The following is a 13,107-nucleotide window of genomic DNA, read 5'->3' on the forward strand; positions in this document are numbered from 1 at the left end:
TACTGCAATAGCCTCCCAACTGTCTCCCTACTTTTCCTCTTGCCCTCCTCAAAAGTCAATTCTCCACATAGCAGCCATGGTGATCTTTTAAAATATAAATCATGTTTCAAAATAATACAGGAAGGGAGAAAGGGAATAGTGTACATGTAGGGCAGGACTGGTCATCCACAGGATGGATGGTGTGAGGTTGGGCTCCACAGTTCTGCTAGAGCTGGATGCTGACCACAGGGAAGTTCACTAGTGTTCTATTTGCACATTCAACATATTAAAGTTAAATAAACATAATTCAAATCACCCCACTTCCCTGCTGCAAACCCTCCACTGTCTTTTCATCACACTCAGGTTAAAATCCAAACTTGTTACCATGGACCATAGGGTCCCACATGATCTGGCCACTGTCACTTTTTCTCACTCATCTTCTACCATTCTCCTAGCACCTCACTTGTACAGGCTTTCCTGTCATTCCTCAAATATGACAAATCTGTTCTCACTTCAGGGGCTTTACACTTGCTGTTTCCTATGCTTGGAAGGTTCTTCCCACAGGTCTTCACAAGACTTACTCCTTTAACTTCATTTAGTGCCATTCGAAAGTCATGAAACTATTTCTTGACCACCTATTTAAAATAGCTCCCCCTCATTCTGTTCCAGCACTTGTTCTCTCTTTACCCTGCTTTACATTCACCTTTCCTCTTAGCACTAACATTATGTATTTGTTTACATCCATCAACCCCTCAGAAGGTAAGAACTGTGAGGCAACCCTGCAATGATGAAATTGTTCTTCATCTGTGTTGTCTAATACAGCAGCCATTAGCCACATGTACCTACTGAACACTTAAAATGTGGCTAGTATGACTGAGGAACAGAATTTTAATTAACTTAAATAGCCACATTTATAGATGCTCAACAAATCCTTGATGCATGCTTGCATCTGACCATTCTTCACAAATTCTAATCTTCATGGGGAAAAGACATCAGCAATGAGATACATAAACTAAAAGTAGCATTAAAATATAAAGCTAAGACACAACACAATTTCTATAGTATTATAATACTGACCCTGAGACTATTAATACAAGACCCCAAAATCCAAAGTAAATTAAAAAGCTAATGTTAAATTGTATTTCATTTTTAAAACTAGCTATACATTAAGGATACACACAGTATATCAGAAATAAGCAACCTCAGTAAGGACGAGTGCTCAACCACTGCAAATAAGATTTAATGTACCTTGAGATTTCTTTTTAAAGCAAAGATCAGAGATTTCAGATTTCTAAAAAGGTTTTTTAAAAAAAAAACACTACTTAGGTGAAAACAAAGTTTCTCAACTGTGCAGCAAATATATAAATTTAGCGAAACCTAAAAGCAAACAGTTATCCTAAGACTGCGCCTAATCTAGATGCCAATTTAATATCAACAGGAGACCTACACATTTTCTGAGAGAAGAGCTACAATCCAGCTTGTGGGACACAATTTGCATTTAAGGCCAAGGAATGTCATTTCATCCCTCCTTTAAAGTTTGAGCTGTTACAGGTCACACACTATCTTAACTACTAAGCTATTAACTGAAAGTCAGTGAGAAAGGGGAACAGTGAGAATGGTAACAAAAAATAAATTATTGCATTTTAATGTTACCTTGTACAACTCACATACATATTTATACTTTGCCTCTAAAATAATGGATCTTACCTTATCCAGTTATTAGAGTTCAACATAACCCATTTGCCAAGGTAAATTAGAGAATTCTACCAGTGTATGCTTTTAAATACTATTTCAGTTTAATTAAACTTCCTTCAGTTCATTTGAATTTTAAACAGTAGCCCAATTTAGTATTCTACATTGCCTTCAACGGTCTATGCAAAACAGTCTTCTGAACTTAGTGTCCTGCATTAATGGACTGCTAATAAATATAGTCGTATTAGAAGAGCACAGAGTAGTTCCAAAGCATACAACTTTAAATATCCATAAAATTAAGGCAGTAGTTAGGTCCCTTGACAATGTTATATGAATGATAGTGGATGATCTAAAACTAGCATAATTAATGAATTTGCATTTGGTTCTACCATTCTATCTAGTTACAAATACTAATAAATGAATAACAATAATTACTCAGTGTTCACATGTCACCAAACACCAAAATGCTTGGAATCTTTATTTCTTAGCCTTCTAAAAATTAAGGAAAGACTAGTACTTAAGATTTATGTTGATATTAGCTTTACTTTCTATCCCAGGTTCAGATAAATCCATTCAACACTGCAAATAACACATACTTTTCTAAAAAGCTGTATGCATTACTACTGTCATACATCACACATTGCCATAAAAGACCGTAAGCTTTGCTTTCATAAAATCATACATCCTACCCCAACCCCGATCAATTTCTTGCCAATGTATGCAATGAATCATGAGACAGGCTCAAAATCGTAGTCAATAAAACGCCATGCTATTTGAAAAAGCAATTCATATAACAACCCTACAGATGATGGGTGATGGGTTAACAGTACTAGAGCAAGCTCTTAAAATACATACTTCAGTAAGATTCCATAATGCTTTTCAAAGTTATCAAGTACTACTTTTAATTTAACCCTGTCTTATTTTATGTGGCCTATTAACTCATTCTAAACTTTAGCTTGAAATAAAAAGAATTAAACAAAACCAAAAAAACTGCAGGCAGTTTTGTACATACGTAGAAAACTTCAAAGATTCACACCAGCCTAGTCAAAAGTCCTTCCTTGCAGGAATTCTAAAACCCAGATGCTTCAAGCTTTATTGTTCCTGCAGCTGCCCTTTTTAAGTGCACTATCATATTAATTTAACACCAATTAATCTCAGAGCTTGTTCCTCCTTACTTGCACCACAGACTATATAGTATATTCTCTATACTACAATACTTTAAAAATCTGCCACAATTCAATTCTCCCCCCAAACGGTAGATACAGTTAATCATCACGAAACACGTCTTTACTATCAGCTTTTCTAGTAAAAAACTGCTATACGCTTAGAATCTTAGGTTAATTTCACTAACACCATACCTATGACTACAGCTTACCTACATGTTGTAAAGGTAAGTTTTACAAATGTTTTCTGATCTTATATCCCTTACCAAGAGAAAACAAAAGAGCACGCACTAATCAAGTCTGTATGTAGCTTCTTCTCTAAATCATAGTATGGTTATGAGATCTTCACTGTGGTCCATTTCTGCTAAAATTGGCAATGTGGCACACGCTGGAAGAAAGTACTTAATAAGCAACATTTTTTATCCCATAAAAGGCCTCCAGAAAGTAAAATGTTCCTACATAATCAATCTGCCATAAATACACTGTAACACTACTGTGAATTGTATCTAATAAAAGAAAATGGAATCAAGCTCACAAAAAAAAAGAAAAAAAAAAGGGAAAGGAAAAGGAAAGGAAAAGGAAAAAGAAAAATCAAGTTCATTAAGTTATGCATTACACAGGGCACCTGGGTGGCTAAGTCGATTTAGCACCCAACCCTGATTTCAGCTCAGGTCATGAATTCAGGGTTGTGGGATTGAGTCCTGCACCAGGCTCCACGCTCAGCACTGAATCTGCTTGAGATTCCCTTTCTTTCGCTCCTCCCCCCCTGGGTATTGTTCCAGCAGAATGTCCAAAAAATAAATAAACAAAATCTTCAGAAAAAAGTTATGCATTTCACTTAAAGAAATTAAAAATATTCAGAGACTCTCACATTTTTAATTTGCATTTTAGGGCAAAAGCAAGAAACAAGTTCATAGTTACACCATGCGAATTTTTAGAAAATGCATAACCAATAAGTAGTAATATACTGATTTCTAATCCACCCATTTATGATAAAAGACATTATGATAAAAGACAATAACCCATTAAGTTCTCACCAATTTATGAGTTTCATCATGTTGTTTAGAGAGTTTCCACAGAAGGGAAATAATATTAAGAACTTGCTGCATAACCTGCAGAGGTTCTCGTTCTATACCATTTCCAACAGAAGCAGCTAGTTGGGGAGGCACAGCTTCAATCCAGCATTCAATTAGCAATGGAATTATTATCTCAATAAATCCTTTCAAGTTTTCAGTAGATGAGAGGCCTTCATCCACACTGCCCAGTCCTCCAACCAGGTACCTAATAAGGAAGGGTAAGAACGAAAAAAAAAAAATTAATGATTAAAAAATATTATTCCTTGTTTAATTTAAATATTAAGTGTAAAGTACCAGTAAAAATGAAGTTCCCTGAATTGATAATTACACTGATCAAGACTAGTAAGAAAATAAAATTCTACGATCACAAAGCCAAGAAAAACTATCAAGTTTTACTTCTCATTAGGCTTTGCTAGAAATGAAAAAATTAATTACTTTCAAATGACTCCTCCCATCAGTAAATAAAATCAAATCATGAGTAACTACATGAAAACTATAAAAGACAACTGCATATCTTCCCACCATTAGTCATCAATGGTCAGCAGTTAAAATTCAATACAGGAAAACTGAGTGTGGACATAACTGAAATCCTTCTTACCGTAGCCTGAACTGTGAACTGACATTTGGCTGTGAACCCCCATTTTCATAAACCTGGATGTGCTGCTGGTCGTTGGCATGTTCCTTCCAGTTGATAAAAATGGAGTTGCTAGTGGCATGGGGATTTTCTTTTTGTTCCTGAAGTCCTTCACTTTCTCTCAACCTACTGGATCCATCTGCCAAGGCCTGAAGGAATTTACTGAGTCTCACTAAGACTTTCAGCCTCCACTGCTGAGAAGTGAGTCTCCGATTAGGATTTACAGAAAGTATCCAGGACTGGGATCTGTCTCTATTTATCAGTCCTTTAGACGGCTGCTGATGAGAAATAAGTTCTACAAAATTCTTAAGCAATATACTGCTACGGCCAGTAATTAAGGCTGGGTATTGTTCCAGCAGAATGTCCAAAACTTTTAAAGAGTCCTCCTGAATTCCTTCAGTAATGTGAGTCATGGCACTAGAGAGATGGGCACTTACCAAAGGAAAAAATGGAGAAATTTGTTCAGCTCGTATTTTGGGGGCCAGGAATTGAAGAAGTTGAACTGCTGCTAATCGTACATTAGCATCTTTATCTGTAAACACAGCAGTCACTTCACTTAATATGTTTGAAAGGTGTGCATCAATTATAAATGGGTACTGAGACAAAAGGTCTTTAAGTCCAAGAAGAGCACTTTGTTTAACCCCAGCATTGTAGTGATGCATCTGTGACAGCAAATCCTAAAAATAAAAATACAGGATTTAGGTACATATGCATTTATAACATTTTCAAATAAACATGCTAACTAAAGCTATAAACTATAAACTGACACTCCTTGGGGAAACTGCTTCAGTAAGTATTATTCTAAATGTTACCAGCTTCTACTAAGAACAGAAACATTGTTTTATCTTTAAAATAGGGGCGCCTACGTGGCTCAGGTCATGATCTCAGGCTCCTGGCATGGAGCCTCGCATGGCATTGGGCTCCCTGCTCAGTGGGGAGCCTGATTCTCCCTCTCTCTCTGCTGCTCCTCCTGCTTGTGCACTCTCTCTAATAAATAAAATCTTTAAAAATAAAATAGATTTAGCTTAATAAAAAATTACACACTTTTTGGTTAGAATTTTCTTTTTGAAATTGACCTGTATGAAGGCTTAGGCATGCTATCATTTAAAGTGACAGCAATCACCACCACTATTTAAAGACCTACTATATATCAAACACACGGTAGGTGCATTTATATACTCCTAATTTCACAGGACTGTTCTGCCTATTTTAAATGGTCTTTCAGGGTGTGTGTGCATATCCTGAATATAGCATTTGACAAATTTATTTGTGGAATAATTTATATAATTTGTGAAAAAAACAACTTCAAATACCATTTCAATATTATTTAAACTTCAGAGCTTAAAAGCAAAACTAGAAAATGTTTATCCTCACAAAGACTTGTTCAAAAATTTTCATAACAGCATTACACATAAGAGTCAAAAAATGGCAACAAACTGTGTGGGGAATGGGCTAGGTGGGTGATGGGTATTAAAGACGGCACTTGTGATGAGCCCTGGGTGTTGTATGTAGTGATAAATCACTGAATTCTACTCCAGAAACCAATATTGCACTACATGTTAACTAACAAAATTTAAATTAAAAAAAAAAGTGGAAACAGCCAAATGACCATCAACTGGTATCTGATAAAATGTGACATAACCATGCACTGGAATACTATTCAACAATACAAAGGAATGAAGTACTGTTCTTACAGATATGCTATAACATGGATGCACCTCAAAAACATGCTCAGTAAAAGACTAATAACAAAAGAGCACATATCATATTGTTCCATTTATATTAAGTGACCAGAATAAGCAAATCTATACAGACAGAAGGTAGATTAGTGGCTGCCTAGAGCAAGCAGAAAAGAATGGGGAGTGACTTCTAATAAGTATAGGTTTCTTTATGGCATGATTAATATGTTCTAAAATTAGATTATGGTGATAGTAGCATAACTCCATAAATATATTAAAAACTACAAAATGGTACATTTTAAGTAGGCTCCACGCTGGGCATGGAGCCCAATGCAGGGCCTGAACTCACAACCCTGAGACCAAGACCTGAGCTGAGATCAACAGTCAGACTTAACCAACTGAGCCACCCAGGCACCCCTAGAATGGCACACTCTAACTGGGTGAATTTTATTATGCATGAGTTACATTTCAATAAAGCTGTCAAAATTTTAAGCAAAACTATTGCTCAAACCTTAATTAACTTCACACATTTACAACGAACCTAAGTCATGTGTTATGTATGGGTTCAAAAATGAGTAAGACAAGATCTTCATGAACTATAAAAACAGCTAGAAAACTGTCACATCAAAAACTTGATACATCAAAAAGTTACACAAGAATTATTTCCAGATCATATATTAAATCATCAAATAGGTATACAATGAAGAAATCACTGTGGGTTTAGTTGAGCAAGTCTTTCTAGAGGTGGGAAAGCTACAGTGGCAACTCAGATTTGGTTAACAAATTCCAATCATCAGCCACCCATAAATCCTGAGAATTAAAACAAATTTCACAAAAATTATTCTAGATGATTTCAAAGAAAATGTTATTTTATCAAAACAGTATTTAAGATTTACCTTAATGTTAAGTTTTCTATTGTTTGTTGGAAGAGTTCCATCTTCTTTGAGTTGCTCAGGCAGATGTATAGTCTTGGTTTTAAAGTTTGTAACAGTAGCATTTTCTAACTTGGGTTTCTTTTTACCAACTTTTAGTTTTACTTTTTGAAAATCATCTTGGCGTTTTCTTTTTTTGGTCATTCTTGAGTGCTTTAGTGAAAAGAATTTTAAAACAATGGGTAAAAAAAGATAAATTCAAAAAAATAAAGTGTTTTCCAACATTTACATTACTCTAAAATATATTTCAAAGATAACGAAGAATCAGGACCAACAAGAACCATGCCAAAGGATCAAAGCATTAAATGGAAAATACCTTTACCAAGAGGTATACCTCCGTCAAAAGCTATTGTAAAGAGAGTCATCAACAATAAGGCAACAGTCCTGCCACAGGTTTGTCAAGGGTTTTTAGCCAAGGAACCTTTGTCAAACAATTGTGTTAAATGGAAACTTTTTGAAATAACGTCCCACCCAGGGTTTGGGGGGAATGGGGGGGGTGCAGCACATAGATTGCTAGCGATACACCCTGTATCTGCTCCTGGTCCCTGAAAGTCCCTGAGGAACCTCTACAAACAAAGTTTTTTAATGCAGCCTGTAACAGAAAAAGTTTCATGAACCTAAGCTGACCCTTGAAAAAAGTGTAAGATTCAGAGATATGCAGCAAGGAGAGTTAATGAGCACTTCAAGAGTAAGGAAAACAGGGTATAGATCAGGACTAGAGAATAAGCCTAGTATAGGCAAAAATGAGATAGCAGCATTTTGAACACCAGGATAGGTTCAGATTAGATATAAACAGAAAACAGTATCCAAAAGCAGGAAAAAAAAAAAAAGCAGTATAAAAGGAAATACAGCCTAACAGAGGGGTAAGGAACAAAGACCAGCTAAGCCACTGTTGTAATAAATAACATGAGCATGAACATGTCATCTTGTACTTCCCCCTCTACACCACATTCTTTCAATTTACATCCAACTCTTCCCACTTACACACAAAATCTTTGATCTTTGCCTCCTACCCATTCCAAGGCCACTTCTTAAATCCTTAAGACTTCTACCCTAGACTGCTTATTAGTTTCCCCCATCAATATGCTTGCCTTGTTTCTAGTGCCTACTCCAGGCCCATTTGCTGGAGTCACAAGAGAGCTCTTCCTCAACACGTATCTGACCAAGGCTCAGAAGTTTTCAGCTGTTCCTTTACTCCCTTAGAGTAAAAACTCCATAGCTTGACATATCACATCCTTCCTAACGTCCTCTCCAGCTTTACCTTCCCACAAGCTAACATCTACCTAAAAAATAGCCTCCTATACCTGGAACCAGTTCAACTCTCGAAACCTTTTCCAACACGCTGCAAAATAATGAATTCTGCTTGCCACTGTACACACACTGCAATAGGTAAATACCTCTGAAATAAATAAACTACTTATGGTCTATCATAATTATCCTATGCCCACATACTTTTTTTTTTTTAAGTCACAATACTATAAAGCAGAGTCTAAAAAACTTGAGTAAAATGAAGGTTTACATTTATTGTGAAATAAAATAGCTTGTGCAAGACCAAGCAGCTCAAGTTCCAGGAATCCAGAGGCCAATCGCCTTAACATTATATCCAAATTCACATGATTTCAAGGTTTTAAGACATTAGCCCCTTGAGCTAAGTAGGATTTGGCTACATAGGTTAAGAGCAGATTCTAGAGCCAGACTGATTCAGTTCTTATCCAGACTGCCACTTTCTAGCTGTAGTTAAAACTGTGCCTCAGTTTTTATCCACAAAATAAGGATAATAATACTGACATCATATAGTTATTACGAGCTAAGATTAATGCGGAGCAAATGAGTTCCTGTTTGTAAAACACTGGGAACTTCACCTGGGACTGTCAAATATGTATAAGCACAAACATGTATATTTTCTTAAAGTCTCAGGACCAGCACATATCAAGCACAGTACCAAATGCCTTATGTACATCAGCATTCAATTTTCACAAAACCATGTGAGGAAGGTGGTACTAAACCCATTTTAAAGATGAGACTCAGAAAGATTTGTCAGACCTGTATTAGGGAGCTGAAAAGGGACTTAAGAGCTCTGCAAAACCAGCTTTATGCTATACGACTGGATTTAAGGTGAGGATTGCAAACCTGAGTGGCAAAATGGTTTCTTATCTCACTTATACCAATTCCAAGTTTTCATCCCACCCACACCTCTAGTTACTGTAGTTTTTTTAAAAAAATGGGCAAGCAAAACTTAAAAAGAATACTCACATGGCCTCTTTCAATAAAAAAAATTTTCATTAATTAAACAAGCACACTTTGTGAGCTTTCCCTACATTTTTATTACTAGCTAGTACCAGAGATGAAAATGGTACAAGACAAAAACCAAATGAATTAATCCCAACTCACCAATCCTCTATGCTACCTTTAGCCACTAACTACCTGACCCGTGTCCAACATACAGCCTGTCAAGTTTATGTCATATTATCCATCACTCTGTATTAGCCACACTAATTTCCCCATTAGGAAAACTAAGAGGTCTGATCGCCATTCCTTAACTTTTAAAGCTGGTATTATTATTTTAGGGTACACAGAAAACATTTTTATACTAGGAACTCTTAAAGTTCTATTACCAATTTGTTATTTTCACTTTAAAATAAAAGATTTTCAGGGGCACCGGGCTGGCTCACCCAGCTGCAACTCTGGATCTCAGGGTCATGAATCTAAGCCCCACGTTGGATGTGGAGAGGACTTAAAAATAAAGTCTTTTAAAATAACTAAAATAAAAAGAAATAAAATACAGATTTTCATAGCACAGCAAATCAAATAGTTTGACTAAGCCACTTTAACAGTAGCCGGTTTTGAACAGAAGGTACAAACTCCAGCCTCAGGGGCTGAACTTTCAGATCACTGGACCTCCTATATGGATGAGCCCCTAAAGTTTTAAAACTGAATTTCATATATTCCAACTGCAAGTCTCCTAACTGCAACACAAGGGAGAAGCTAGTGTCAGAATTTCGACCGAATCAAATTCCAGCTAGTTTGTCTGCCACTCCATTACCCTAATTTCCAACTTCTTTAAAAAACATTAATAATGCATACAGCAGTTTTCCTTTGATAATCTCCTCGCCAACCCCTTACTCTCACGAGTTCCTCCCAACTCTACAGAGGGGACCAATCAGAGAAACAAGACTTGTAAGAAAGTAAATGCCCCAGAGGGGCGAAACAGAGAACCGACGACGCCGCTCTGCTCCGTACAGCCCGCTTAACCCCCCACACCTGGACGGCGACAGGGCCGAATAGGAGACGCCCGCTCATCCCCACCGCCCGTCTTGATCCAGCATCCCACAAGTGAAGGGTCCGTAAACGGTAAGAACTATCGTTCCTTCTACTCCTGCGGACGGTGGTCAGGACCACAGTCGGAGAAGCGGGGCCCAAATCAAGGCACACCGGCCTAAAAGTCTCTCGGACGCTAAACCGCGCGAACCAGCCCAGTCACTTGAAGCGCTTCAAACGCCCGCGGGGCGCCCCGCCCCCGCACTGCCCCACTCCGCACTAAGGCCCCGCTTCGCAGCGGAGCCCCGGGACGGCCTCCGGCGCGGGCAGACCGGCCACAGCCGGCCCGGCCCGCCTGGGCCGCGGACCGGGGGGCGAGGGCCCCGCGCGCCGTCCCGCGCCCCGGGAGGGCCCGGCCCGACGGGCGGCGGCCGCTCACCTGAGGGCCCGGTCGGGACCGGGGCGCGGAGGCAGAGAAAAAGAGCGTTCGAGCAGAAGCCCACGGGGCGACGGCGTGCGCCACCGGCCTCAGCCTCTCGCTCCCGGAGCGTGTTTTCAAATCCCCTCGTCCTCACGCGGCCGCGTCTCCTTCCGCCGCCCGGAAATCAGGGCCCCTCCCCCGCCGCGCCGCGCTCACGTGACCGCGGCCCGCAGCCGCGCGCAGCCGGGGAGGCGGGAGTGGGAGCGGTAGGCCCCGCCCCCAGGAGGAGGGGGCCCGCCGGAAGCCCCCCGCGCTCCGGGAAGCCGAGGGGGGAGAGCGCAGGATCAGAGGACAAAGCTTAGTCCTAAGTCCGGCCCTGAACTTCCTGGGCGTGCTTGGTGGGGGGGGGGGGGGGTGTCGTCCTGGTTACAGCTGCTTGAGAGCATGCCTTTTCTCCCCTCGTTAAGACCACAGTTCCTCAGACCTGAACAATTAACAGATGTTGAACTGAATTGGGAAAGGGAAAAGTTTCGGACTGCTAGGACCATAGAATTCCTGAGGACTTTAACCTGGATGGAGCAGTTAAGAATTACTTGACAGAGGGCAAAATACACCTAGTAGCTAAAGCCTGAAAGTCTTAGTCGAGGATTTTCCCTGGTATTTCAGTATCTCAGCACTAAGATTCCTACTGCTGAAATTAAGTGGGCACAGGGAAGTGAAAGGAGAAACTGAATGCCTAGAAAGGGGCTGAGAAAGCAAGGAGAATGGTTCTTTGAAAGATACCCTTGCCAAAGACTGGCAGGTGGGGTGGAGGAAAGGCGTATGAATTTGAAACCTTGATTGAAATTTGTCTCTACAGCTTATCAGATATAAGACATTAAAGCTGACAACCATATGAGCCTCAGTTTATGAGCAGAGACACAAGCACTGGGACTAAGAACATTCCTGTTCTATGACCAGAGAAAAAACAGACCCAGATACCCACCTCTCTCTTCCCTGACAACACAGCCGTGCTACCACAATCTGCCTCGAATCCACCATAAACAAACATTTGGGAGTCATCAGCATTATATGGTATTACATGGTATTAAAAGTTATGAGACTGGATCAGAAGAGGAAAGGTTTATTACTAGCCAGACATGTCCTCTAAACTCCAGATTCCTAACTAACCGTTTATTCAACATTTCCTTTGGACATCCTATTTACATCTATCTCAAGTGAACATGGCCCTAATGGAACTCCTGATTTTTCTCCTGAAATTTATTCCTGCTACAGCTCCTTCATCTCAAATAGCGATTTCATCCTTCTGGTTATTCAGGCCAAAAACCCAAAGAAAGTCTTCTTCCATGTCACACATTTAACTCATCAGGAGATTCTGATCACATCAAATGTTTCCTGACTTCCACCACTTGACCCCACTTCCTTTGTTATCATCATGGTCCAAGCCATCTCATGATCACAATGGAAAACCTCTGAATGGGTTTCCCACTTCCATCATTGCACTGTAATGTCTTCCCCCTGCAGTCTAACATCAGCAGAGCAGCTGTGTGATTAATTTAAAATCTAAGTCAGATCAGGTCACACTTTGGCTCAAAACCCCTCAAAAACTCCCCATTTCATTTGGAATAAAGCTGGAATCCTTATCATGGTCTCAAGATCTGCCATATTCTGACATCACTGAACCTCTGGACAATCCTTGTACGACTCTTTCCTTTTTCCCTCTGCTCCAACCACCCTTGCTTCTTTCCTGCAGCAAGGTGGCCGGGGGGGGGGGGGGGGTGATGTAGGTGACAGAAGTGCTTGGCCTGCCCAAAGGAAGTAGCGAGTCTTCAGCCCACTATTGCCATGAAGAAATGCAAATCTCATGCTCAAGAAAAAAGGAAAACAGAAAATAAGAAATCTGATCTTTAAATATTGGTGAACAAGTACCTTTTTCCCCCCCTATTTTTAAAACACTGGAGCGCCTGGCTGGTTCAGTCAGTAGAACTTGCGACTCTTGATGTTGAAGTTGTGAATCCAAGCCCCACCTTGGGTGTTAAGATAACTTAAAAATAAAATCTAAAAGGGGTGCCTGGGTGGCTCAGTCAATTAAGCATCCTACTTTTGATTTCTGCTCAGGTCATAATCTTGGGGTTGTGAGATCGAGCCCCAAATCGGGTCCTGCATCAGGCTCTATGCTCAGCAAAGAGTCTGCATCTCTGCTTCTCCCTCTGCCCCTCCCCCTGCTCACTCGCTTGCTCTTCTCTCACTCTCTCTCAAATAAATAAATAAAT

The 13,107-nt window shown here is 39.7% G+C and overlaps 1 protein-coding gene across 2 annotated transcripts in view; it reads right to left on the bottom strand.

Annotated features, from left to right (window-relative positions):
• Window positions 1–11,031, bottom strand: part of TEX10 (testis expressed 10) — a 64,384-nt gene extending 53,353 nt beyond the window's left edge. For both annotated transcript variants that reach the window (XM_040631666.1, XM_040631665.1), the window contains exons 1-4: window positions 10,853–11,031; window positions 7,120–7,308; window positions 4,509–5,221; window positions 3,872–4,115 (exon numbers count right to left, since the gene is read on the bottom strand). In XM_040631666.1, coding sequence (XP_040487600.1) covers window positions 3,872–4,115; window positions 4,509–5,221; window positions 7,120–7,299 — 1,137 coding nt within the window. In that variant the 5' untranslated portion in view covers window positions 7,300–7,308; window positions 10,853–11,031. The remainder of the gene's footprint in view (window positions 1–3,871; window positions 4,116–4,508; window positions 5,222–7,119; window positions 7,309–10,852) is intronic.
• Between the last annotated feature and the right edge of the window lie 2,076 nt (window positions 11,032–13,107).

This window comes from Ursus maritimus, unplaced genomic scaffold (assembly GCF_017311325.1).
Source record: "Ursus maritimus isolate PB19 unplaced genomic scaffold, ASM1731132v1 scaffold_17, whole genome shotgun sequence".
Classification (NCBI taxonomy): Eukaryota; Metazoa; Chordata; class Mammalia; order Carnivora; family Ursidae; genus Ursus; species Ursus maritimus.